The 24,195-nt window shown below is 48.9% G+C and overlaps 1 protein-coding gene across 5 annotated transcripts in view; it reads right to left on the bottom strand.

Moving 5' to 3' along the window:
• DIS3L2 (DIS3 like 3'-5' exoribonuclease 2) overlaps positions 1–24,195 on the bottom strand; it is a 213,082-nt gene that overhangs the window by 14,247 nt on the left and 174,640 nt on the right. For all 5 annotated transcript variants that reach the window (XM_083441955.1, XM_083441959.1, XM_083441956.1 and 2 more), the window contains 2 exons: positions 1,009–1,192; positions 195–281 (listed from right to left, as the gene is read on the bottom strand). In XM_083441955.1, coding sequence (XP_083298081.1) covers positions 195–281; positions 1,009–1,192 — 271 coding nt within the window. The remainder of the gene's footprint in view (positions 1–194; positions 282–1,008; positions 1,193–24,195) is intronic.

Genomic DNA, 24,195 nt, shown 5'->3' with positions numbered 1-24,195 from the left:
CACGGACGTAGGTGCAGTGGCGTAGCGTGGGGGTGCAGGGGGGGCCGGCCACACCGGGCGCAACATCTGGGGGTTAGGGTTAGGGGGCGCAAATCCACGGGTTAGGGGGCGCAAATTACTTGCCTTGCCCCGGGTGCTGACAACCCATGCTACGCCACTGCATAGGTGGCAGTGACTGCAGGGCTCCCACTTACTTGCATGGGGCGTGAGAACATATTGGTCAACACCTCCTTTCTGGCCTCAGCATATTTGTCCACTCCAAAGGTTTTGTTCAGGCTTTCCTGGTGAGAAGAGAAAAGGAAAAGGTCTCAGACAGCTGATGTAGCACAATGTCTAAGCCTGGGGGCAGATGACCACAGGCCCTCCAGAAGTTGCCCGACTTCACCCATCCTTCCTGAACCTTGGCGATTCCGACTGCTGGAGAGCAGCGCAACATCTGGAGGGCATCCGGTTGGGGAAGGCTGGTCTAAGAGAATGAGCCCGGGTTCAAGGGAGTCCCTCCCTCAAGCCTGGCCTCTATTATGAACTCAAAAGGCAGCCTATTATTGGACTCTTAATGGGAATCTCCTCCCCGCCACTTTGGGCATTAATAATAGTAATATTAATTGCACAGCGATCATCGTTGCGAGTATAATAATAGGCAGCGCTTGCTCTCGCCTCTCTTGCAAAACGTGCTGCCGGCAGCCATTTCTCCAAGTGCCAGGACATTCTAGAAAGCAGCACGGCACAGGGAGATTATTAGCCACTGAAAAAACCCTTACAAGAGTCATTATTACTATTATTATTAATTGATGTAGCACTTCGGGCCAAATGTAGTTTGCAAGCACGAAAACCAACCGTGCACACATTAAAATATAGGCATCCATGATTAAAATACACAATAAAACAATCGATTTTTTAAAAAATAAAAAAGTTGTCAAGTTAGGGAGAGGCAGCCACATTTTACACACACACACCCCGAGCCTGCAGGAGGCCCTGGCTCTCAGCATGTCCCACGCACAAACTCACATGCAAGGCCTTGGCAGAGCTGCAGTCTATCTCCAGGCCCATCTGGCTGCAAAAATCCATGAGGTCTTTGAGCATCTTGCTCTGGGGCGGAGGATGACGGCGCAGCAAGGCCTTCGACGGGAAGGAGCGGTGCATCTGGTGGGCAACGGCCATGTTTGCCAGCAGCATAAACTCTTCTACCAGCCTGGAGTGGAGGAAGGACAGTGGATCTCAAAGGGAGAGCGAGGGTGGCAGGAGAGGGTGGCAGGAAGATTCAAGGGCAATCAAAGAAACAGGTAGGCATTTCACTGTAGTAAAGCACAGCACAGCATAGTACAGAAATAATCTTTATTTTTTGTATGCTACAACAGCAGCAAGAATACTCATCGCGCAATACTGGAAGACGCAAGATCTACCCACGCTGGAAGAATGGCAAATGAAGCTCATTGACTATATGGAACTTGCAGAAATGACTGGCAGAATCAGAGACCAGGGAGAAGAGATGGTGAAGGATGACTGGAGGAAATTTAAAGACTATCTACAGAAGCATTATAAAATTACGAACGTTTGAGGTTATCAGATTGAATGTAAAAGAATGTTATTATAAAAATGACAATGTTAAAGAAAGTATATTTAGGAAGACATAGGGAAACGTAAGGATAAATAAGACAATAACATTAATCTGAACCAAAGATACGCCAGAGGGAAAGAGTTTACTACCAGAATATAAGACCTAGAATACAGAGTGGGAAGGCATGGGGAAGTCGCAGACTTAAGTTAATGCTGAAGAATACAATGACACAATATTTGTTTTTAATTCTTTTATTTTTACCTTTTTCATTTTTCTTTTTGTCTTTGTACAATGTATGTATTGTTTTTCTTTTGCTATTTTCTTTTTGATGTGTTTGTCGATTTGTTTTTTTGTTTGTTTACTGAATGTGGAAAATAAAATATTATTTTAAAAAAATAGAAATAATCTTTATTTTTAGTGGTTTTGGGTTAAACCACAGAGCCTAGGGCTTGCCGATTGGAAGGTCGGCAGTACAAATCCCTGCGACGGGGTGAGCTCCCATTGCTCGGTCCCTGCTCCTGCCAACCCAGCAGTTCGAAAGCACATCAAAGTGCAAGTAGATAAATAGGTACCACTCTGGAGGGAAGGTAAACGGCGTTTCCGTGTGCTGCTCTGGTTCGCCAGAAGTGGCTTAGTCATGCTGGCCACATGACCCGGAAGCTGTACGCCGGCTCCCTTGGCCAATAAAGAAAGATGAGCGCCGCAACCCCAGAGTCGGTCACGACTGGACCTAACGGTCAAGGGTCCCTTTTCCTATGTTATAAATCAAGCACGGCTGGGAGTTGCTGCTTTTTGTTTGCCAATGTATTTCGTATCAATAAAAAAAAAAAAGGTGTGTCATGAGCAAATTTTTATTCTGAAAGTGTGGCCTGGGGGGACGGACAGACGGAGAACCACTGTATTAGGAGGAGCAGGCAGCGCTAAAGAGGACCAAAAAAGCATATCTTGAGAATAATTTGAGAATTGCCAAAGATGCTGGATGGCTGTCTGTCAGCGATGCTTTAGTTGAGATTCCTGCATTGCAGGGGTTGGGCTAGACGACCCCCAGGGTCTCCTCCACCTCTACACTTCTATGATTCAGACCGCCCCCAGAGGGTTCGGCTGGGCCCTTATACCTCTAATATGCTTAAGACTAACACAGGAACACCACAGGGATGCGTACTCAGTCCGCTCCTTTATATTCTCTACATGTACGATTGTGTCGCTGCTCACCCTAGTAATAGGGTTGTCAAATTTGCAGATGACACAACCGTGATTGGGCTCATCTCTGAAAGGGAGGGTGAAATGGATTATAGAGATGAGGTGGAGCGGCTGACAGAGTGGTGCAGAGCTAACAACTTGCTCATAAATACAAGGAAGACAAAGGAACTTGTGGTGGACTTCAGGAGACAGAAGAGCAACGTCCAGCCACTTTTGATTGATGGGGTCTGTGTGGAGAGGGTAACAACGTTCAGATTTTTGGGCATTGAATTACAAGAGGATCTGTCCTGGAGTGTCAACACAAGGGGGCTTGTGAAGAAGGCGCAGCAGAGACTGTACTTTTTGAGAATACTAAGGAAAAACCATCTTCCGCAGAAACTGCTGCTTGCCTTCTATCACTGTGCCATTGAGAGCGTGCTCACTTATGGCTTATGTGTGTGGTATGGAAGCTGTACTACCCAGGACAGGATGGGGTTGTGCAGGGTTGTTAAGGCAGCAGAGAGCATTGTTGGCTGCCCACTCTCCACCTTAGAGCAGATTTATGCCACAAGGTGCCATAGGAAGGCACTGGACATAGTAAAAGACCCATCGCATCCTGGTCACTGTCTCTTCGAGCTCTTGCCGTCGGGACGGAGATACAGGACGATGAAGACAAGAACGAGCCGTCTTAAGAACAGCTTCTTCTCCAGAGCGATCTCGGCCCTGAATGGGAAGCCCGGACTTTGCTTCTCTATCTCCCTTGAAATGTCACAGTCAAAGGCGCTTGATGGGTGGGGTATAAATAATAAATTATTATTATTTATCTCAAAACAGAAATGCTTTTTGCGACAGCTAGCAAGAGGAGGCCCGCGGGCTGCCTCCACGTTGGGAGATGGGCTTTGGCTTGAGGAGTTGGATCCGTCACCACTCTTGCCGTCCTGGCAGCACCCTAAATCTACCCCCCTCCACCCCCACCTCTTATAACCTGTTCATTTACTGGGGCTTTTTTCCCAGAGCAACATCAACATTGCCAGTGATGTGGTGCGGAATTATTTTGCCTATGCAAGCAAATCCTCGGCAGGTGGCAGTGTTGCTTCCTTTATGGGCGCAAGAAAATGCCCAGCGGAATCTGAGCAGCCCCTCTTCCGCGGAGTGAGAAGGAAAGAACAAGACATCAAAACCAGGCAGGAGAACCTGCTCAGACTTCCACCTGCGGCACAGGAGAGAAGCACACAAAGAGTGCCTGCAAGCTCCTTGGGGCAGGGACCTGTCCTTGTGGTTTGACGCTTCTCTGCAAAATCCTGTCCACATTCAATGCTGCGCTCGCCCAGTCACAGCAGGGAAAGGACGCAGTCAAGCTATAGTCTGAGGGATAAAGTTAGCGGTCTGTCCCCCTCCCCCTGCAATGCTAATAACAATTAATTAATTACACAGTTCACACACCAGGTTCCCAATTGCACCTGGAGTGACCAAATGTCCACAGGACTGTGGCAGCCAAAATGCATGAGTGTAACATTTAACACCCACCAAAACCTAGCACTGCCCAGTGATTCCTTTTGCCAAATGCCCATGTGTGGTTTATGAGAGAATGGCAGGCAGAAATGCAATGGTCAAAGGACCCCCCTCCCCCATTTATGGCACTCCTGGCCCAGCCCCCCCCCTCCTGCTACCCCCCTTTCCCACCCTAGCCTAGTTTATCCTTTTCAAGGTACTTCACAGTCAATTGAATTGAAGTTAGGGATGGAGGAGGATTATGCTTGCTCTGACCCAACCGGTGGGCCCCAAAGTTGCTCCCTGCCCTGATCCCATCACAGACATTCCCAGAGTTTGCAGTGCAGTTTGGGTGCGCACAGTGGCGTAGCGTGGGTTGTCAGCACCCGGGGCAAGGCAAGTAATTTGCACCCCCTAACCCGTGGATTTGCGCCCCCTAACCCGTGGATTTGCGCCCCCTAACCCTAACCCCCAGATGTTGCGGCCGGCCCCCCCTGCACCCCCCACGCTACACCACTGGGTGCGCAAAAAGTGTGCAAAGTAATCCATAATTTTACATTTATACAGAATGCTCGTTTGACAGGGATGCGCATGGAAACATATGTATTGGGGGGGGGGGAGTGTGTGTACGAAAAAGTGCACAATTTGAACGTGAGCCTTTTCACGCATTCTTTCACAAAGCCCGCAGAAAATGGATCGGATCTGTGACTGAGCGTGAGTGGAAACAAGACGAGGCAGACTTAAGCTGATCTGTTCATCCCTATTTGAGGTCACCGTCGTCTCTATTTCATAGATGAAAAATCTGAGGTCAGAATGGCAGCAGCTTGTCCCTAGGGGAGCTGAGAGAGCCGAACGCAGCAGCAGTCCTTGACCCAAGCGCAGTTCTTGAGCCGCTGTGGAGTCCTCTAGTTCTTCCTTCCCCTTCCAGGGGCCAGAGGTGAACAGGGTTCAAGGAAGAAAAGAGGGGTGAGGCTGAGATACGTCTTCCCAAGGTGACCCCGGGGCTGAACCCTGCACCCTAGAAACAACACCAAGCAGGACAGATCCAGCAAACCTTTCCTGCTCTGGCCTGGTCTCTGGTTATCCTCCTGTTCTTATGAGGGATTTGTGTCTGCCAGACCACCTCCCCAACAATCCCTTTGGTGCAGAAGTGTGTCAGGATATGAACACAACTATGCCGATTGGGAAGAAAGTGGCCATATCGCTGGGCCTGGAGTCTTCCTACTAGACCAGGGGTCTGCAACCCGCGGCTCCGGAGCCGCATGTGGCTCTTTTACACCTTTGCCGCAGCTCCGGGGCGGATACTAGCGAGGGGAGGAGGCGCATTGTGCGCCCCGACACCCCACTGTGGCGGGCGCTGTACTGGCTGTGATGTCACATGGGGGCGGTGCGTGCGTTAGTCATGCACCGTCCCGCCGTCACCTTCCCGCCCGCCCGCTACATTGTAAAGGGCATGTACGCTGGTCACTGTTTTGAAGGGGAGTAAAGAACACACACACAAAAAAAGGTAACTTGTTAATTTAACGTTTATTTCTATGAGGAGGAGTAATTCTGAGGGTTCAAACAAAGAAATAATTTTAAAAAGTGACAAAAAAGTTATTTTTATAATGACGAGTTTTGCGGCTCCCAGTTTTTTTCCCTTCGGAAATGGGTCCAAGTGGCTCTTTTTCTCTTAAAGGTTGCAGACCCCTGTACTAGACAATCAAGGCGTGCATCGGGCAGGCTGATTCCTACCCACGAGGAGCTCACAGTGGCACAGTCCTTCAAATGCAAGAGACTTAATACGGGGGCAAGTGGAGAGGGAGAATGTACCACTACACTGGTTGGGAGGGGGAGTTTATTTATTTATATTTACCATTGCATTAATATGCCACCTTAAAGAAGGCTGATCGCCGAAGAATTGATGCTTTTGAATTATGGTGCTGGAGGAGACTCTTGAGAGTCCCATGGACTGCAAGAAGATCAAACCTCTCCATTCTGAAGGAAATCAGCCCTGAGGGCTCACTGGAAGGACAGATCCTGAAGCTGAGGCTCCAAGACTTTGGCCACCTCCTGAGAAGAGAAGACTCCCTGGAAAAGACCCTGATGTTGGGAAAGATGGAGGGCACAAGGAGAAGGGGACGGCAGAGGACGAGATGGTTGGACAGTGTTCTCGAAGCTGCCAGCATGAGTTTGACCAAACTGCGGCAGGCAGTGGAAGACAGGAGTGCCTGGCGTGCCCTGGTCCAGGGGGTCATGAAGAGTTGGACACGACTAAACAATATGCTACCTTTTCCCCCAAGGAGCTCACGGTAGCATCCGTGGTTCGCCCACCCCCGTCATTTACTTCCTCACAGCAACCCTGTGAGGTAGGCTAGGCTGAGAGGCAGTGACCGGCCCCCAGGGTCACCCAGCGAGACTCATGGCCAAGTGGGGATTCAAACCCTGATCTCCCAGGTCCCAGTCCGACACTCTAACCGCTCTGCCACAGCGGCTTAAGTGTGCTATACTTAACTCTTAAGTAAAGAGTTGCATTTCAGGGAGGCCAGGAAGAACATGCAACTGTCAGAATCTAGAGGAAAGCTTCTACTGGGCATGCAGAGTTCTACAGATCTGGAAATACAGAGAAATAAGACGCTGGTTTCTAGCCGCCCGGGGTTCCCAAGGAAGGACAGGGGGCTCCAGAAGCAGCCCTGATAAGCAGGAACGTTTGAGGCACACGGCGGGGCGCTGGGAATTTTGCAACTCCCTTAGCAGCAGAGAGAGAGATTAAGTCAGGAAATGCTGCTTTGCGGTTCGGAAAAAGAAATGGATCATAAGGCAAAGCTGGAGCTAGAGCCCGGCTGGCAGCGAGGGGAGGCTGAGCCGGATCCTGGCTCAGCTGTTAACAGGAGCAGAGGGCCGGAGCACTCCTGCCTGCCTGCCGTCCGCTCCAAAGGCAAGAGGGTTTCTTTCTTTCTTTTCTTTTCCTGAACACAGCCGAGCTTGGCCGGAGGACGGCTGGCAGGCCGAAGTGAGAAGAAAAATATTTCATGGCACAGGGAAGCAAGAAAACAAAACCAAACCCCAAAAGAATCCCAGAGACAGAGACAGAGAGACTAGGACTCTTTGAAATCGCGCTGAATGAATCCCATGTGAGAGGCGCACTCCCAGGCCATTGCTCAGGTTTCCTCCGGTGCGACTGAGCCAGCCTTGGCTCCCGGCTCTGTGGCAGATCCCACAAAGTGGTGAGACCTGAACTTTTGCCCTTCGGGGCATCCAGGCAAAGTTTCCATCGCAGCTGCCCAGAGGTGCACATCAAACAGGTGCTCAGTTTGGCCACAAGGGGACAGAGAGAGCGGCGCTCCCCACCCCCAAAGGCGTCCAGGAGACTCTCGCAATGTGGTGTCCCCCAGTGAAGACAGTTTGACATTTTACAGGTTATTTCTGGCTTTTCAGCTGGTTGACGTAGGATTGTATTTTCCTTGGTTCGGGGGGCTGCTCCATGGCCTTAGAGGCCGCTCGGAGCTCTGGTGGGCGGGAGCACGGAGTTTCAAATAAATAAAATAAACAGGGCAGCAGCGGTCTTCGTTCCCAGTTGTTTTCCACATTCACAAAAATGGGGATTAATTAATTAATCCGGAAGAATGGCCGCGTCCCCAGGCTGAGCATGCTCAGTGATTAACACGAGGAAATGACTTCATCGGCGGGCATGCGCCAGAGTGGAAGGAAATACATTTCTCCTTTTCTACCACGGAGGAAGGAGGGCTAAAGAGTGCTTTGGGTGGCACTTGCCCAAGATTTGCTCCCAGAGCCAGCATCCCCCAAGTAACTTTGCCCAGACACGCTCAGGCACAGAGACGGCCAAATTCTGTACTCTTGGAAGGCGCTCTATGCTCCAGGCAGTGGCTCAGTAGCCAGAAAGTGCGCTTGGCCATACAAAGCGACCCCCTTGGGGGAGGTCAAGCCCCTTAATAAAGCCACGGCCATGCGGCAGGGAGCGCTTTCCACAAATATGGAGCGCAGGGGCTCAGTCAGAACATTACACACTCCTATGCCAGTGCCACATAATGTTCATTCCGCACTCTCAAGGAATCAATCTTTCAGCGTGCTCTGGATGTTCCTGCCCATTAAGATGAGGCAAGCTGAACCTTCGCTGCTCTGCTTCTGACGCCTGCTATAAACCTTTTTTGTTTAGGCTAAGCCTACCCAGCCATGTAATTTTATTACGTGTATTTGTTTTTAAAACTGTTTGATTTTATCCATATTTTGATAAGTTTCTTAAGTCTAATGTTATTTAAAAAATCTGTTTTTAGCGCTATTTTTTAAAATAAACATTTAATACTATTTTACGTAAGTGGCATATGTGTGTGTGTGTATGCAAAGTATACAAAACTTGGTTATTAAATAAAAAAGTGCAAATAGATATATTTCTTATCTTACATTCTGAAGGACATCAGAGGAGAGAGGGAACGAAAGAGGGACAGAGGCTAGTGCTGGCCACGGCACCCCTGACCATCCTTCAAGGCACCCCAGGGTGCCACGGCACACTGGTTGACAACCACTGCCCGATGCTATTTAACATCTACATGAAACTGCTGAGTGGGGTCATCCAGAGTTTTTGGAGTGTGGTGTCAGCAAGTTGGCAACGACACTCAGGTCCGCAGGTGAGGCAATGGAAGTGCTATACCATTGTCTTGCCTCAGTAATGGACTAGATGAGAGCCAACAAACTGAAGCTCAATCCAGATAAGACGGAAGCAATGTTAGTGGACGGTTCCCTGGAACCAGGCAGCAGCCTTCATTATACACCTTTAGGCGCCAGGCAAAAACGTTCCTCTTTAATCAGGCCTTTGGCTGAGGGACATCTGACGCCCTTCCGAATGTGTTGGGGGGGGGGTTATTGGGTTGTCTTTGTTCCTTTTTATAATGTATTTTGTGTTTTTTATATATTGTAATTTGATGTTGTGAAGCGCCCCGAGATCTACAGGTATGCAAATTTAATAAGCAATATTTAGCTTTAGTATTTTTGTAAGCCGCTTTTAATTATTGATAAAGAAAAGTGGAGTAGGAACAAAGCCTTGCTGCAGGCACAGGATGCCTCTCGCTGTCAGATCTGGGAAGATGATGATGATGGAAATTTGTATACCGCTCTAAACCTGCAGGTCTCAGGGCGGTTATGGGCAGACCCGGAATGGGGGAGGAGTGTCAGGATTTGCTTAGCAAAGAGGCTGCTTGTCTCTTTGGCTCTTTACAACAATCTGGCTTTTGAAAAACAAAATCACACCCGGCTTTGCTGCGTTGCCAGCAGCTTTCCATTAAAACGCTGCTACCGCATGGTCCATGCCTGGCTGGTCCAGCCCTGCTGCCGAAAAGCCATTTGCCTCTTTGCGCTGCCAGGGATGAACATAGTGGAGCTGGAGAATGGAGGACGGGAAGAGAGCAATTTTCCCAAGAGTGCTCCCTTAGCTCTCACCTCGAGCCGTTCGCCGCCAGAGCTTGATGAGGAAGGCATTTTGGGATGAGCGCTGATGGTTTCCCTTGCTAAGGAACCCCCAGGAAAGGATGCTTAGAGCAAGCAAGACTCGGGTGACAGAGCTGTTCCCCCCAATCCGGGAAGAAAGCGAAGGCGGATGCAGAAAAATCTAGACAGGGCTATGCGAAACCCAGTGGGTGTCACTGGGAGCACCACAGACCTTATCCTAGACAGCTAAATAGCCTGTCTGGGCCAAAATGTTCGCCGCTCGTTACCCTCAAAATGGCACAGAGCACACAAGGGTTACTCAGAGGAGAACAGCCTCTGTTTCTGCTGACATGGCACACTTTTTACGCAGAGGGTCCAACTCGGCCCCTCAGTGCAGGAATGAGGCACAAGAATCTCCCTGCCTCCTTCTGTTGCCACAGGAACGCAAACCCAACCAGCGTACTACGATGAATTATTCAAATCCTTTATTAGCCAGCGCCTTTCTAGTGCCCAAAGGGCCATCCAACGAAGAAAAAAGCAGAGGACAAAACGGTACGGCTTGCAAAACCAGAAAAATAGTCCCCGTTTGCTTCTGTTTTTAAAAGACCAGATGGAAGGGGCATTTTTTACAACCTCTCCTGTGTCAACCAGAGAAGGGCCATAAGGAGGGTGGAATCACAGATCCTCATAGGAAGCTACCTTATACCCTGAGCCAATCTAGCTCAGGGATGCTTAGTCAACCGGGGGCTCTTCTCGGACTCCAGCTACCACCGCCCCGACCATCGACCATGCTGGTTGAGGCTGGTGGGAGTTCGAGCACAACTGCCTCTGGGGGGCACAAGGTTGGGGAATGCTGCTCTACATTGACTGGTAGCGGCTCCCTTGGGCAGACTTGGAGCTCCGAACCATGTTTGATCAGAGCTGGGGCGGCAGGGCAGTGTCAGAGAGAGGCGCCCTCTGGGGTATGCGGCACCCAGGTTGCGATAAGGGTTTTGTGTAGGTTGGTTGGCAACCGTCTGTCTTGGGAGTGTGCCTTTGGGGGGTGAAGGCAAGCTGTTGGAAGGTTGCAGCGCCTGCTGTGGCTGTAGAGGCCGATACAGGAGAGACATATTTTGTTGCAGCTGGGGCAGATGAAGGCATCTGGTTTCTTTTCTCTGTGCTCCTTTCAGCAAATTCGCAGACCGTGCAGCTGGAATAAAACTGCCTGAATAGCACTGTGCTGCCCCATATCCACAAAAGGAGCCACAGCTCTTTCCTGGAACAGTGAAGGGATCAGGAAGGGTCACAAGAGCACTAGGTACAAAAGGCACCACAGGCCTGTGGTTGGAGGGGTTAAAGATCAGAAGAGGATTCCTGCCTGCCCAGTTGCCAGCAACTGAGTGCAAATTCTCCTCTGAAGTTCAATAGCCACAGGAGAGTTAACGCAAGGGACTTGGAGCCGTATCCAGTGTAGCGCTATGGGAACATTTGGTCTGCTTACGCAATGGAATGTCCTCCTCCCCACTTGTTTTAGTGGTTCTTGGGACCCTCTAGAGCAGATTTGGGGATGGCACAAGGTGCAAGGGCAGTCCTGTTGCAAACTGACATCCTTGCACTGACGGGATGCATTAGCCAAATACAACCCATAACACTCAGCAGGTGGTGGTGGAGAAGAAGAGGCAAAATATGGAGAGCGAAGGCTGCTGGCAGGCTGCAGTGCACAGCCCAGCGAAGCGCTGAGACCCATTAGGCGAAAGCACAGAATAGGAAGGTTAACAATGCCATTTGATCTTTATGATAGTAGCTCCATTAAGGCACACTTCCTTAAATGCATATGGGGTCAAAGGCACCCGTGAGGAAGGGAGACACCTTCTCGAGAGCCACTTCTACATTTCAATCAACCTGACTGCTGCATGAGCTGTGGGCAAGCATCCTCATTACAATTTCAACAGAGCCTTTGCCCAGCCTCTTTTAACATCTTCCTGCACCTTCTCTTCTCTCTGAACACCCCTCTTTCAGCTGCCTGCTTTCCTCCTTTCCTACTCGCAGGTCTCTCTGCATCTTCATCGGTTAGCCTTCCCTCTCTGTGGCCCCAAACAGGCATACTCTTCTCCTGCAACCATCATCCCTACTGCGCTCCCCTTCAGATCCCCTTTTCTCTCTTCTCTTCTGCAGCCCGTTCCCCTCTTCCCCTGCTCCAGGCTCTGTTCTTGTCTCCCTGCCTCAATCCCTACTTGCTGAATTTGGAGGCAAAAAGCACACAAGGATTTCCCTCTCCCAGCAATTCAGGCACAGAGGGAATTTCAGGCACCGGAGGGACAGACAGCATGGCTGGCTGGCTGGCAAAACTGGTGCTGAGTCTATCAAAAACATCTAAATCCAGGGAAAGGAGAAGCAATGCAGAGACGGTGCCATAGACAACCTCTCACCATCACGTTTGCTATCTGCAGGTATTAGAATTCCACCAGGGGCTGCAAATTTTATGTTTCCATATGGTTGCAAGCAGATGTGATATATTTTTTTACGATACAGCGGTATATAAATGTAAATAAATAGCCAGACACCAGGAGATGGGGGGAAATGGGCCTTAGGAGCTCCTTTATTTTGCACCAGAGCTTTCTCCACAAAAACTCACTCTTTAAAGCTTCCTTGGAGCAAACAGCAATCCGCTGAAAACTCGAATTAACATTTGCTGACTGAGTGCTGAAGAGTGAGTTTTTGCAGGGGAAGCTCGGGCACAAGGAAACCCACCACTCGGTTAGAGAGCTTCTAAGAGCGGACCTGTGCCTGGAACAAGCAGGGCTAAAGTAAGTGTGGAAAGGGCCCAAATGTACATTAAAGGAGCAGGTGTAAAAAATAGCCTGGGCTTTCTCTCACAACCTTTGGCACTGCAGCTGTTTTCATGTGACAAGTTGTTGCTTGAGCCATTTGTTTCCCTCTGTACAATTGTCTCTGGCCCCTCTTTTTCCACCCAGCCTCTTCTCCCATACGCATGGGCTTCGTCAGGGCAACACTGAGCAGATAATGTTATCAGCAATGCAGGCAGCACATTAATATCAACACAACACCCAGCAAATGCAAACAGAGAATCCATTAGGGCCCATGGCTGGAATATCATCTCATCCCCAGCCCCATTTAGAACCTCTCTGCTGAAATGCCATGGCCCTCGGGAGACGGCTGGAGCCGATTCCCAAAAGATAGAGAGCAGCTACTAAGCCGAGGTTTGCTTGAGATGCAAAATGGCTCTCTGGAAAGCTGTGCTGTGATCCCAAAAGATTAAAAGGGATTGTCAGGGGGAAGGGACTGTTGACAGAGGCACAAAACGAGGGTCATGCAGAAGAAGAAGACGAAAAAGATCAGCTTGAAACGGTGTTCCCTTTGAGAACACAAGCTCGGGATTAGGCTCTAATCTGATACGGATTAGTGCCCTCCGTGCCCTCGGAGAGAAAGACACGCAAAACAGCTGGTTCAAAATGGGCAGGCAGGAGGCAGGGGAGGCGCTGGAAGCGAGCTGTGTACACACTGTGTCTGCACTAGCAAGGCCCAGCCAACTTCAGCAAGAGAAACTGTTTTGCATCTTGCAGTCAACTCTTGCATGTCGAAAACCTGGCTCCGAGAAGTCCTTGCTTAGCCAGCGGGCAAAGCCGCTCCAAAACTGTGAACAAGCGGCGAAGGGGACGGTACCAAATCTCGAGCGCAACCTGCCAACAGAACCTGCGGTGTGAGTGTGAGTGTGTGAAAGCTTTGCACAAAAACCAGAGCGAGGGGTAGGGGCGATTGCACACGCGCACCACAGACCCCATGCTTGCTGGGCCACCATCGCCACATCTCCCAGGCCCTCCCAAAAGAGCCAGGAGCGTCACTGTGCATGCGGCCCCCACCCCAGCATGGCAGCCCCTCTAGTCACAAGCTTCAGCGGCTGCCATAGGATATTGTGCATATAGTGGCTGTGCCGAATTCTCATTTCGCTGCTGAGGAAATGGGGCACGTGGATGATTTGTGCCGAAGCACCCTGGGACCCAGGCTCGCTTGATACATTTCCCCTTTCCAAAGATGTTCAGAGCGCACTTTTTACAACCCCGCAAAAACCAGCTGCTTCATGTTTCAAGCTCACGTCCTTTTGATAGGGGAGGGGAAGCTTTTCTGGTACAAGGCAGCAGATTTACCGAGGATGGTGAAGGAGTGCAATGGTGCCGTGTGATCTAAGAAAAAATCATTTAAAATATGGGTTGGGTAGGTCGACGAAGGGCAAATGCAGGTGGAGAGGGACTTCCTAGCATTATAGAGCACCTTGTGAGCGTTCAGGTTATTCCAGTCAGCTCTGCAACCCCTTTGCATGGGAGGACAGGACCGTAACCAGACTGCAGATGGGCCACTGAAACTGAGCTTGTGCCTGAATGGTAGAGGCGAGATATGTTGGACACTGATGGATGGCAGGAAACGAAAGGGTCCGAAACAGCCTTAGGCATACAAGGTGCTGGAACCAGGCATCCTGGGGGACGTGCGGGGAGTGTTGGTGGAACATCACTGGCGGACAATAGACAGGCTTTTCCTTCCGTATCTTTGAGGAGGAATCAAAGTTGGGAGTGATCTTGGGAGCTCATCGAGCACAGGATCTGCAATGCAGGTTGAATCAGCAGCACCCGTGACAGGTGGCCTCGCAGCCTCACAAGAGCAGCCATCACCTGCCGAGGGAGCGTATTCCTCTGCTAGCGAGTGGCTCCTAACATTTAGGTGAAATCTGCTTCCCTGCAAATTCCACCTGTTGGGTGCTCTCCAAGCGATGGAACTCTTCCCTCCCATGCGCCCCCTAAATCTGTCCTGGGTTTTTCACAACCTTAGAATAGAATAGAATCATAGAGTTGGACTAGACCACAAGGGCCATCGAGTCCAACCCCCTGCCAAGCAGGAAACACCACCAGAGCACTCCTGACATATGGTTGTCAAGCCTCTGCTTAAAGACCTCCAAAGAAGGAGACTCCACCACACTCCTTGGCAGCAAATTCCACTGTCAAACAGCTCTTACTGTCAGGAAGTTCTTCCTAATGTTTAGGTGGAATCTTCTTTCTTGTAGTTTGGATCCATTGCTCCGTGTCCGCTTCTCTGGAGCAGCAGAAAACAACCTTTCTCCCTCCTCTAGGTGACATCCTTTTATATATTGGAACATGGCTATCATATCCCCCCTTAACCTCCTCTTCTCCAGGCTAAACATGCCCAGCTCCCTTAGCCGTTCCTCATAAGGCATCGTTACCAGGCCTTTGACCATTTTGGTTGCCCTCCTCTGGACACGTTCCAGTTTGTCAGTGTCCTTCTTGAACTGTGGTGCCCAGAACTGGACACAGTACTCCAGGTGAGGTCTGACCAGAGCAGAATACAGTGGCACTATTACTTCCCTTGATCTAGATGCTATACTCCTATTGATGCAGCCCAGAATTGCATTGGCTTTTTTAGCTGCCGCGTCACACTGTTGGCTCATGTCAAGTTTGTGGTCAACCAAGACTCCTAGATCCTTTCCACATGTACTGCTCTCAAGCCAGGTGTCACCCATCTTGTATTTGTGCCTCTCATTTTTTTTGCAGAAAAAAATTGAGGAGGGAGCAGGGTGCTGGGGGAAATCCAACAGATTAGAGCCCATTCCCACACTCCTATTTGAAAAGGCCCCTGGACACTGTTGTGTGTTTACAATCTGATCTTCTCTTCTCCTTCTGCCTTCCACCATGCCAAACCTTTGCTCCATCTAGCTCAATATTGTCTACCCTGACCACCAGCACCTCTCCAGAGCTCCAGGTTTCTCAATCCAACCTTGAAACCAGGTTTCTCAGTCCGACCTTTCCCATGAAAACCATGAGTTTTTCCGCTGAGCTACAGGCCTTCCTGTCTGTATCACCCCTCCTTATGTTCAAAACTTCCTCTGGGTTGCATTCCGAGGCCGCAGTGTTTTGCATGCTTCAGACTGCAGTTGTCAACTGGAGCCTGAAGGGGGCAGCGTGAGCAGGCTGGTTAGGCAAACAAGTAGCATGCAGTTCCCCTGGCTCTTGGTTTGCTGATTCTGGGAGGGAGCAATGAAAAAAGGTTGATTTTGAATTGCTGATGTTTTTATTGTGAAATCACTTAGATATATTTTATGGGAAGTGACTCATAAATGGAAATAAATGAAGGAATCCTGAAGTCCAACATCTAGAATAGCAAGAATGTAAAATCACCTAATTGGGGGTGGGGGTGGGCGGGGGAGATCACAGGAGGCAAGAAGGGGTTAAGAGAGGAGGAGGGCCATTTGGCGAGGGTGAAGGGGGTGGAAGTGGAGTTGGTTTATTTGTACAGTGACTGCGCAGGATTTCTGGACAAACTCGACTTTACGGGGCACGCAGAAAAGAGGCCAAGCTTTCATCAGGTCCAAAGATGCCAAGACGATGCATGCTCAGCCCGGCCAACCTTTTGAGTAAAGGCTGAAGAAGGAGCCTCCCCTTCTTCTTCAAGGATTCAAGTCCTCCCCTTAAGGCAAGCTGAGCGGCTGCCAATATGATTTGTTTGTTGAACGTGCAATCAATCAGAAATCTCTTCCTAACTCGACACACACAGCGTCAAATCAGCAAAGAAGCAATACTGCAGTTGAACTTAGAGATTTCATAGAAGGCTTGTAAGATAAGTGAAATCTTAAGAAGATTGCATTTTTGTATCTCAACAACAGCTCTAGGGCTGAACAACTCAGCTTATGTACCTGACTAGGGATGTCTACATGCCATGATTTTGCAGACCACACAGTAAGGTGAGGGTGGCACTTAGCTGCACAAGAATCTGAAGTTTAACCATTATCTTTTTCCGGGGCCAAAACACAAGGCTATCTGAACCCAACAGGCTGTGCAAGCAGCTGTCAGCCGCAGAATTCCAGGGCTACCAGGATAATTTGAAATATCTTCTAAGGAAAATAGAAATCCCCCCTTTGTAGCCCCAAGTTTTCCAAATGGCAGCCATTCACCTCCCCTCAAATGGGACAAAAGTTTCCTTGCCCTTGTATGAAGCAGGGGAAAGGGTGTGTCATTGGGAAAACCACTGTTTACATTGCCTAACGTAAGTCACCTCGAGACCCTTGGTGTAAGGCAATGAATAGATTGCAACGATCCCCGGAAGTCTGGGTGCAACTCAGCTTGCTGAGAGAGATTTGCTTGGGATTAAAAGCAGACAGGCTCATCACTGCTCAGCCGGTTCATGCCAGAGCAGCAGGGCTCGCTTGCACTGTCTAAAACAAGGCGCTGCCATCCAAGCCCTGCTCTCCAATTTGTTCCCGGAACCTCAGGGCTGGGCCTGGGCTGCTGTAGCCTCTACAGAGCGAGGTGCAGCTTCCAGGGAACGCTCCTGGCCTTGGCCTGATTAAGAAAAACGGCAGCTCCCCTCATCTGAAGCAGCGCAAAGTGTCGGCCTTTGCAGTAAAAATTTAATAACCGCCCAGCACAATCAGTTTTGCTGATCTTGCCTTTTCACAGTCAAAACTTGACACTCGGCGCTTGGAAGGCTTTGAGTCTCTTTGGTTTGGCTGCTTCTCTTCCAACGTCTGCAACGTGGGGCAGAAGGTGGGGGGAGCCGCTACCCAAGGCTGGTTCCACTAAGGTCAGTGGGTCAGATGCTATCAGTGTGGGGCACCAGGGCTCCACAGAAGGATGCTTCTCTCATCAGGCCGGTTGGGAGCCTGTCTTTTGCCTATACTGGCTCAGTATTTTAACCAAGGTGCCCATCGCAAACCCAAAGGCAGCTCCCTGGTGGTCAGTCACTGCCAACTCTGATCCCATCAGTGTGCATGTGAAATCTGGGGCCACTGTACCCCTGAATTCAAGTCCTGGGGGCCAAACAACAGTGAAGATCTACTGTCTCCACGCCTCGCTAGTGGGCTTCCTGGAAGCGTCAGCCTGGAAACAAGACATTAGACCTTAATCTGACCCAAGAGGGTGCCTCTCATTTTCTTAGAGAGCAGATGGTCCCACCAGCGTTTAATCACCAGCTTCCAATACTTTGAATCCTCAGGTAATGGGGTGGCCTGTCCTGTCTCTTGCAGGCTCTTTTGCTTCAGGCTGCATGATGTTTCCATGTTGGGGGTCACTGGGGAAAGGGATCAAAAACAGAACTGCCAATATACAAATCTATTGTGTGGCTGCACTTGGAATACCAGGCACCATTGTGCTCACCACTCTCTTATACACACACACACACATATATACATATATACACTCTATCTATCTATCTATCTATCTATCTATAGTATTTTTATGCACTTTTTGGTTCCTTTTTTATTTTTTTCACTTTATTTTATTTAATATTTTTTTAAAAAAAATATTGTAGTGCAGTAAAAAAGTTCAGAAAATGGTACTCAAAATGACCAAGGCTTTGGGCTTTTTAGCTTATAAATGGGGGTGGGGCAGGGCATGACAGAGATGTGGGATAGACAGAGGTTTTTCTCTATCACTCACAAATTCTAGAGCCTGGGTCCAGACTGGAAGATTTAGGAATCAGGGCAGATGAAAGGACAGATGAAAGAAAGTACTTCTTCATCCAGCACATACTAAACGATAGAATTTGCTCCCAACAAGATGAAGCAACTCATCTTGCAGAAGAGGGGTTTGCATGGGGTTAAGACACATAGTTAGGGACCTCCGGATTCCCAGACTACCCCTGTACCTTTAACCCCTAAGCTGACTTCCCTATCCGCAAATGCTATATTCTAGGCTCCACTCTCTAATCATCTCTGTCCCAAATATCTCTTTTTTTTTCTAAGATAAAAAGCCGTATAGCTAGCATTCCAAATATACCTGTTGTCTCATTGCATCACTCAGACTTAGTGCTTTGGAAACATGCTGGAATTATTCCTAAGAAAAATGACTTTGCTGTGTTCCGATGAGGCAGAGGCTTTCTCTAGGTTTGATATCCCGCCCCACCTGCCTCTGAGGACTCTGGCAATCTTTGAGGGGAACATAAGCCCCCCTGCCCCAAACCAACAGTAAAGCTTGAACTGGAGGGGATGAGCAAAGCAATCCAGGTCTACTCAATTAGCAAAATTCACAGGGGCTGTAGAATTATGAGCTTTCTGGTAATTGAAAGCAACAGAAGCAACACCTCCCACAAAGCACAAAATTCAAGCACTAAGGGAACGGCTGGAAGTGCTGACATGAAACTCAGGTTGCAGTGAAGGCTGGAGGGTTTGCATGGAGAGAAAGGAGAAAGGGAGGAACCTCCACACTTCCTAGACTTTCTCTCACCTAACCCGTGTGGACCTTTTCTCAAATGCTAGACTGACACCCTTGACCTCGCTTTCTACTTTCCCCTCCTTCTTTGCTCCACCTTGCAGACGTATTTCCTCTGTGCCTCTCCTGCAAAAGTCAAAGAGCAAGCCGGTTATGATCCACTGGGCCAGAGATTTTGGGTATAATATACAACTAGATGAGTGGATTAAATTGTGGAACGAAAGGATAAAATTCACAGCCTGTACTGCATTAAAAGAAAATATGATGAAGATGGTCTATAGATGGTATATCACTCCAGTAAAATTAGCAAAAATGTATAAAGTATGTAATAAGTGTTGGAAATGTAAAGAAAAAGAGGGAACATTTTATCATATGTGGTGGGAGTGTAAAAAGGTGAGAGTCTTCTGGGAACTGACATATAATGAATTAAAAAAATATACATTTGTTAAAAAACCAGAAGCTTTTTTGTTAGGAATGGTTGGAAATGAAATAAATAGAAAGGACCATAAATTATTTTTATATGCAGTAACAGCAGCAAGAATACTACTGGCCCAAAAATGGAAGCAGGAAGAATTACCATCGATAGAGGAATGGAGAATGAAATTAATGGACTACGCAGAATTAGATAAATTAACAGGAAGGGTCCGAAACCGACGAGATCACAAGTTTACCAAGGACTGGAGTAAATTTGTGGACTATATGAAAAGCATATGTGATACTCAAATAACGTTTGTGGGTTTACAGGAAGCTTTGTGAAGAAATAATATTAGAAACACTGTAAAAAAAGGGAATAAAGGAATAGGTTTATTTAAAATAAAAGGCAAATGTTAAATTTAGAATTGCGGATAGAAGATTAGAAAACGGAAGATTCGCGGATGAGCTGAAGGAAGTCAAAATTATGTATCTGTGACAATACTGAAAATGTATGTTTAAATTTTGTATTGGAAATTGAATAAAAATAATTTTTAAAAAAGTCAAAGAGCAAGCATGGCTGTTTGCACATCCACCTTAGCTACCTAGAATTAGCATCTTCCCAATCTATCGTGTATTGCCTGTAATAAGTTCGGCTTTTTTATTTTCCAGACTCAAAAGCCTCAGTGTGATTACATCAAGGGTAAAGTCCTCTAATCCAAGCTGGAAGTTCAAGGTATTCATTTATACTCCATCAGAAACACCAATCCTAATAATGGATATCTAAATCTCTGACAAGGCTGTACAGTTAAAAGTTCTGGGCATCATTAGTGGCCTGGAAACCAAGCCTTAAGAGAAGGAGGGAGTTGTGTTGAGAGAGTTGGGTATCTTTAGCCTGGATAAGAGGAGACTGAGAGGAGATATGATAGCTATCTTCAAATACCTGAACGGCTGTCACATGGAAGGTGGAGCAAACTTGTTTTCTGCTGCTCCAGAGGGTAGGACCCGGAACAATGGATTCAAACAAGGGGAGTCCCAGGGGGTTGGACCCAAACATTAGGAAGAGGTTTCTGATGGCAAGAGCTGATCGAATCTGGAACAGGCTCCATTGGAAGGTGGTGGACTCTCCTTCACTGGAGGTTTTTGAACGGAGGTTGGAGGGCCACCTGCCATGTCCAATCTAGTTGAGATTCCTGCATTGCAGGCGGTTGGACTAGATGACTCACTGGGTCCCTTCCAATGCTACAATTCTATGATTCATCAAAGCACAAACCTGGGCCTGGAGCATCAGAGTTCAGAGAAGACTGGAGGAAACAGGGCCAGAAGCGTCTTGCAACTCGCAAAACCCAGCACGTGCCGGAAACGCAGGCACAGACAAAGCCGCAACCTGCAACGGCTGAGCCTGCTGTTCCTCTAGAGCACATTTTCAAAACGACACTCCATCATAATGCTAAACCCACTTTGCTCGCTGCACACCCAGATGCCAGATGCCTAATGAATACAGGCCGCAGCGTGTGGCTCTCAGCGTGCCACTTCCTTGACCCCCTTCTGCAGCACGAGGCCCCCCTTCGGTTGCCTGCGAAGCTGCTCCTCCTCCCAGCGAGCGGCGGGAGCGGGAGATGAGTAATTACGATCTGCCGTTATTAAATGTTTCCTCGCTGGCCAATTTAGCAGCTAATCTTTGTGAAATGTGGGGCCGGTCCCTCAGCAGCGGCATTTGCATGGCACAGCCGAGCCCGGCTATTAAACCAAGATCTGCAACAATGGCGATGCTGCCGTGCCCCATTTGCAGCCTCTCCCCTGGTGCTGCTATAATGAGGCCTACATACACACAGAGAGAGGGGGGCGGGCACAGCAGCAGCCTGCCCACAACAGCAAACTGGGGACAGGGAAGCCTCACCCACATTGCATCTCTGGCCAGGTCCCTGTTCTGCCTGTGTGTAACAGGAAGACATCTCAGAAGGCCCTGAAGTTGTGTGGCCTTGAACCAGGGATTGTGGCAGCCAGGAGTTACTCAGTGCACCATCACTGCTTTTGGGTGCAACCACTAAAAAAGGCACTGCAGCTCATCAGGTGGCACAAAGGCTCAGTGGCGTCTTACCTGGTCCTGAAAGGTAGGGCTGGGTCCCTCTCGCTGTTGCTAGCTTGTGGCTTCCATCAGTCCCAATCAACATGGTGGCCCATGGCCAAGGGTGATGGAACCTGTAGCCCAACCATCTCAGGATGGCCAAAGGTTCTCCATTCTCAGTCTATAGGGACCAACAGAGTCAGTCCTTAAGCCGCTGGGAAACCCCTGGCTTTTCCTGGGAGGGCCACTGACCCTCCCATTGCAGCTCTTGCTGACTCTGGCAAGCCTCCTCGATCTCAGCAACTCCGTTTCTTGAGTGAATGGACAAGCTACAGACTCCTGGGAACCTGCTAGTTTGCTCACCTTCCAGGCTTCCCTGCCCCCACCCCAAGCTCACCTCTCCTGTATTATATATGTATTTATTATTCCCATTTATAGACCGCTTGAGGTGGCTTATATACACAATAAGTACAATAAAACAGCATCGAATGATTCACATACCGGTAATATAAAATTTCAAACAACGCAGCATACATACACCCAATTCATTCAATCTCACTCACATCCATTTGATATAAATGTTCACTACTTCAAACATTACATCTATCAAATACTCATACATAAACCACTCACACTCAACAATATTACAACCCAAGCAGACATAAATAAGATACCACTCCTAATATCCAAAGGAGTAATGGACTCATAAACTGGAGCGTCTAATGCGCCTTATCCATCTCTCATCTGAAAGGGGCCCAGACCATAGCAGAGCAGGATCTCACCCTGGAAGGTACATAACCCCTTCCACTCACAGCAGCATCATAACAAACCTGGTACTGCACAACCTCAACACCTGATAAAGGAACAAACAGACACAAATACCACTTAAAAGGTAAAGGGACCCCTGACCATTAGGTCCAGTCATGGCTGACTCTGGGGTTGCGGCGCTCATCTCACTTTACTGGCCGAGGGAGCTGGCGAATAGCTTCTGGGTCATGTGGCCAGCATGACTAAGCCGCTTCTGGCGAACCAGAGCAGTGCACGGAAATGCCGTTTACCTTCCCGCCGGAGGGCTATCTATTTATCTACTTGCACTTTGTGCTTTCAAACTGCTAGGTGGGCAGGACTTCACACTTAAGACAGTTGTAAAGATCACCATAAATTCCAATTGTTGCAACCAACCAGATGAGGGGCTCTCCTTTTCCACCCGTGATTGGGCCTGCTCATGCTCCAATTGTTTTCATTAAAGATCTTCTTCTCAACTCTACCCCACCGGGGTCTCCAGATGACCCCCACCAAACAACACTCTCCCTCTTTTTTGCCTACTGTGGCTGGGTTTGGCCATCGTCGGGGGGCACTCCTCCGTGCCAGTTGCCACTTGGCTCCCCCTGCCCCAAGGCAGAAGCTGATCAGCAACGCTTGGAGAAGTTCCGGAAGTGGCGCACCGTTGGCATGGCCAGAAGGCGGCAATTCCCACTTCACCTCAGGTGGCAGAATGGGATGGGCCGCCCGTCAGCACCCAATGCATACATACTTTGTTGTTGTTTAGTCGTTTAGTCGTGTCCGCCTCTTTGTGACCTCCTGGACCAGAGCACGCCAGGCACTCCTGTCTTCCACTGCCTCCCTCAGTTTGGTCAAACTCATGCTGGTAGCTTCAAGAACACTGTCCAACCATCTCGTCCTCTGTCGTCCCCTTCTCCTTGTGCCCTCCATCTTTCCCAACATCAGGGTCTTTTCCAGTGAGTCTTCTCTTCTCATGAGGTGGCCAAAGTCTTGGAGCCTCAGCTTCAGGATCTGTCCTTCCAGTGAGCACTCAGGGCTGATTTCCTTAAGAATGGATAAGTTTGGTCTTCTTGCAGTCCATGGGACTCTCAAGAGTCTCCTCCAGCACCATAATTCAAAAGCATCAATTCTTTGGCGATCCGCCTTCTTTATGGTCCAACTCTCACTTCCATACATCACTACTGGGAAAACCATGGCTTTAACGATACGGACCTTTGTCATACAGACTTACACAGCAACAAAGAACATGGGACGCTGCCTTACAGTGGGGGGGGGGGAGTATTTGATCCCCTGCTAAATTTGCCCCTTTGCCCTCTAACGAAGAAATGACCAGTCCATAATTTTAATGGTAGGTTTATTGTAGCTGTGAGAGACAGAATAACAACAGGAAAACCCCCCAGAAACCCAGAAGACAAAAGTCAGAGATTGATGTGCATTATAGTGAGTGAAATAAGTATTTGATGCCCTATCAACCAGCCAAATGTCAGGCTACCTGGTATCTTCACTGTATGTAACGAGCTGAGATTACAAGTATGTGCTGTAAGGAAGAGGTCTTACCTGTAATCCCAGCTTGTACCTGTACAAAAGATACCTATCAACAGAAGCAATCAATCCAGCAGATTCCAAAGTAGCCACCATGACCAAGACCAAAGACCATCAGCTGTCCAAGGATGTCAGGGACAAGATAGACCTGCACAAGGCTGGACTGGGCTACAAGACTATTGCCAAGCAGCTTGGTGAGAAGGTGACAGCTGATGGGCAACACCTGGAGAAGTGCCGGAAGTGGCACGCCATCGGCATGGCCAGAAGGTGGCAATTCCCATTTCGCCTCAGGTGGCAGAATGGGACGGGCACCCAATGCGTACAGACTTACACAGGAACAAAGTACATGGGAGGCTGCCTTATACACAGCCAAGCCATTGGTCCATCTTGTTCACTATTGCCTGCACTGACTGGCTGAGGCTCTCCAGGATGCCAGGCAGGTGTCTCGCCCAACGTTACCTGGAGATGCCACTGGGAATCAAACCTGGGACCTCCTGCTTGTAAGGCAGACACTCTATGGCCAGCTACAGCCC

The sequence above is a fragment of the Podarcis tiliguerta genome (assembly GCF_965153285.1).
Source record: "Podarcis tiliguerta genome assembly, chromosome: 5".
Classification (NCBI taxonomy): domain Eukaryota; kingdom Metazoa; phylum Chordata; class Lepidosauria; order Squamata; family Lacertidae; genus Podarcis; species Podarcis tiliguerta.
Note: the sequence above shows the minus strand (reverse complement) of the source record. Positions and strands in the feature narration are given on the sequence as shown.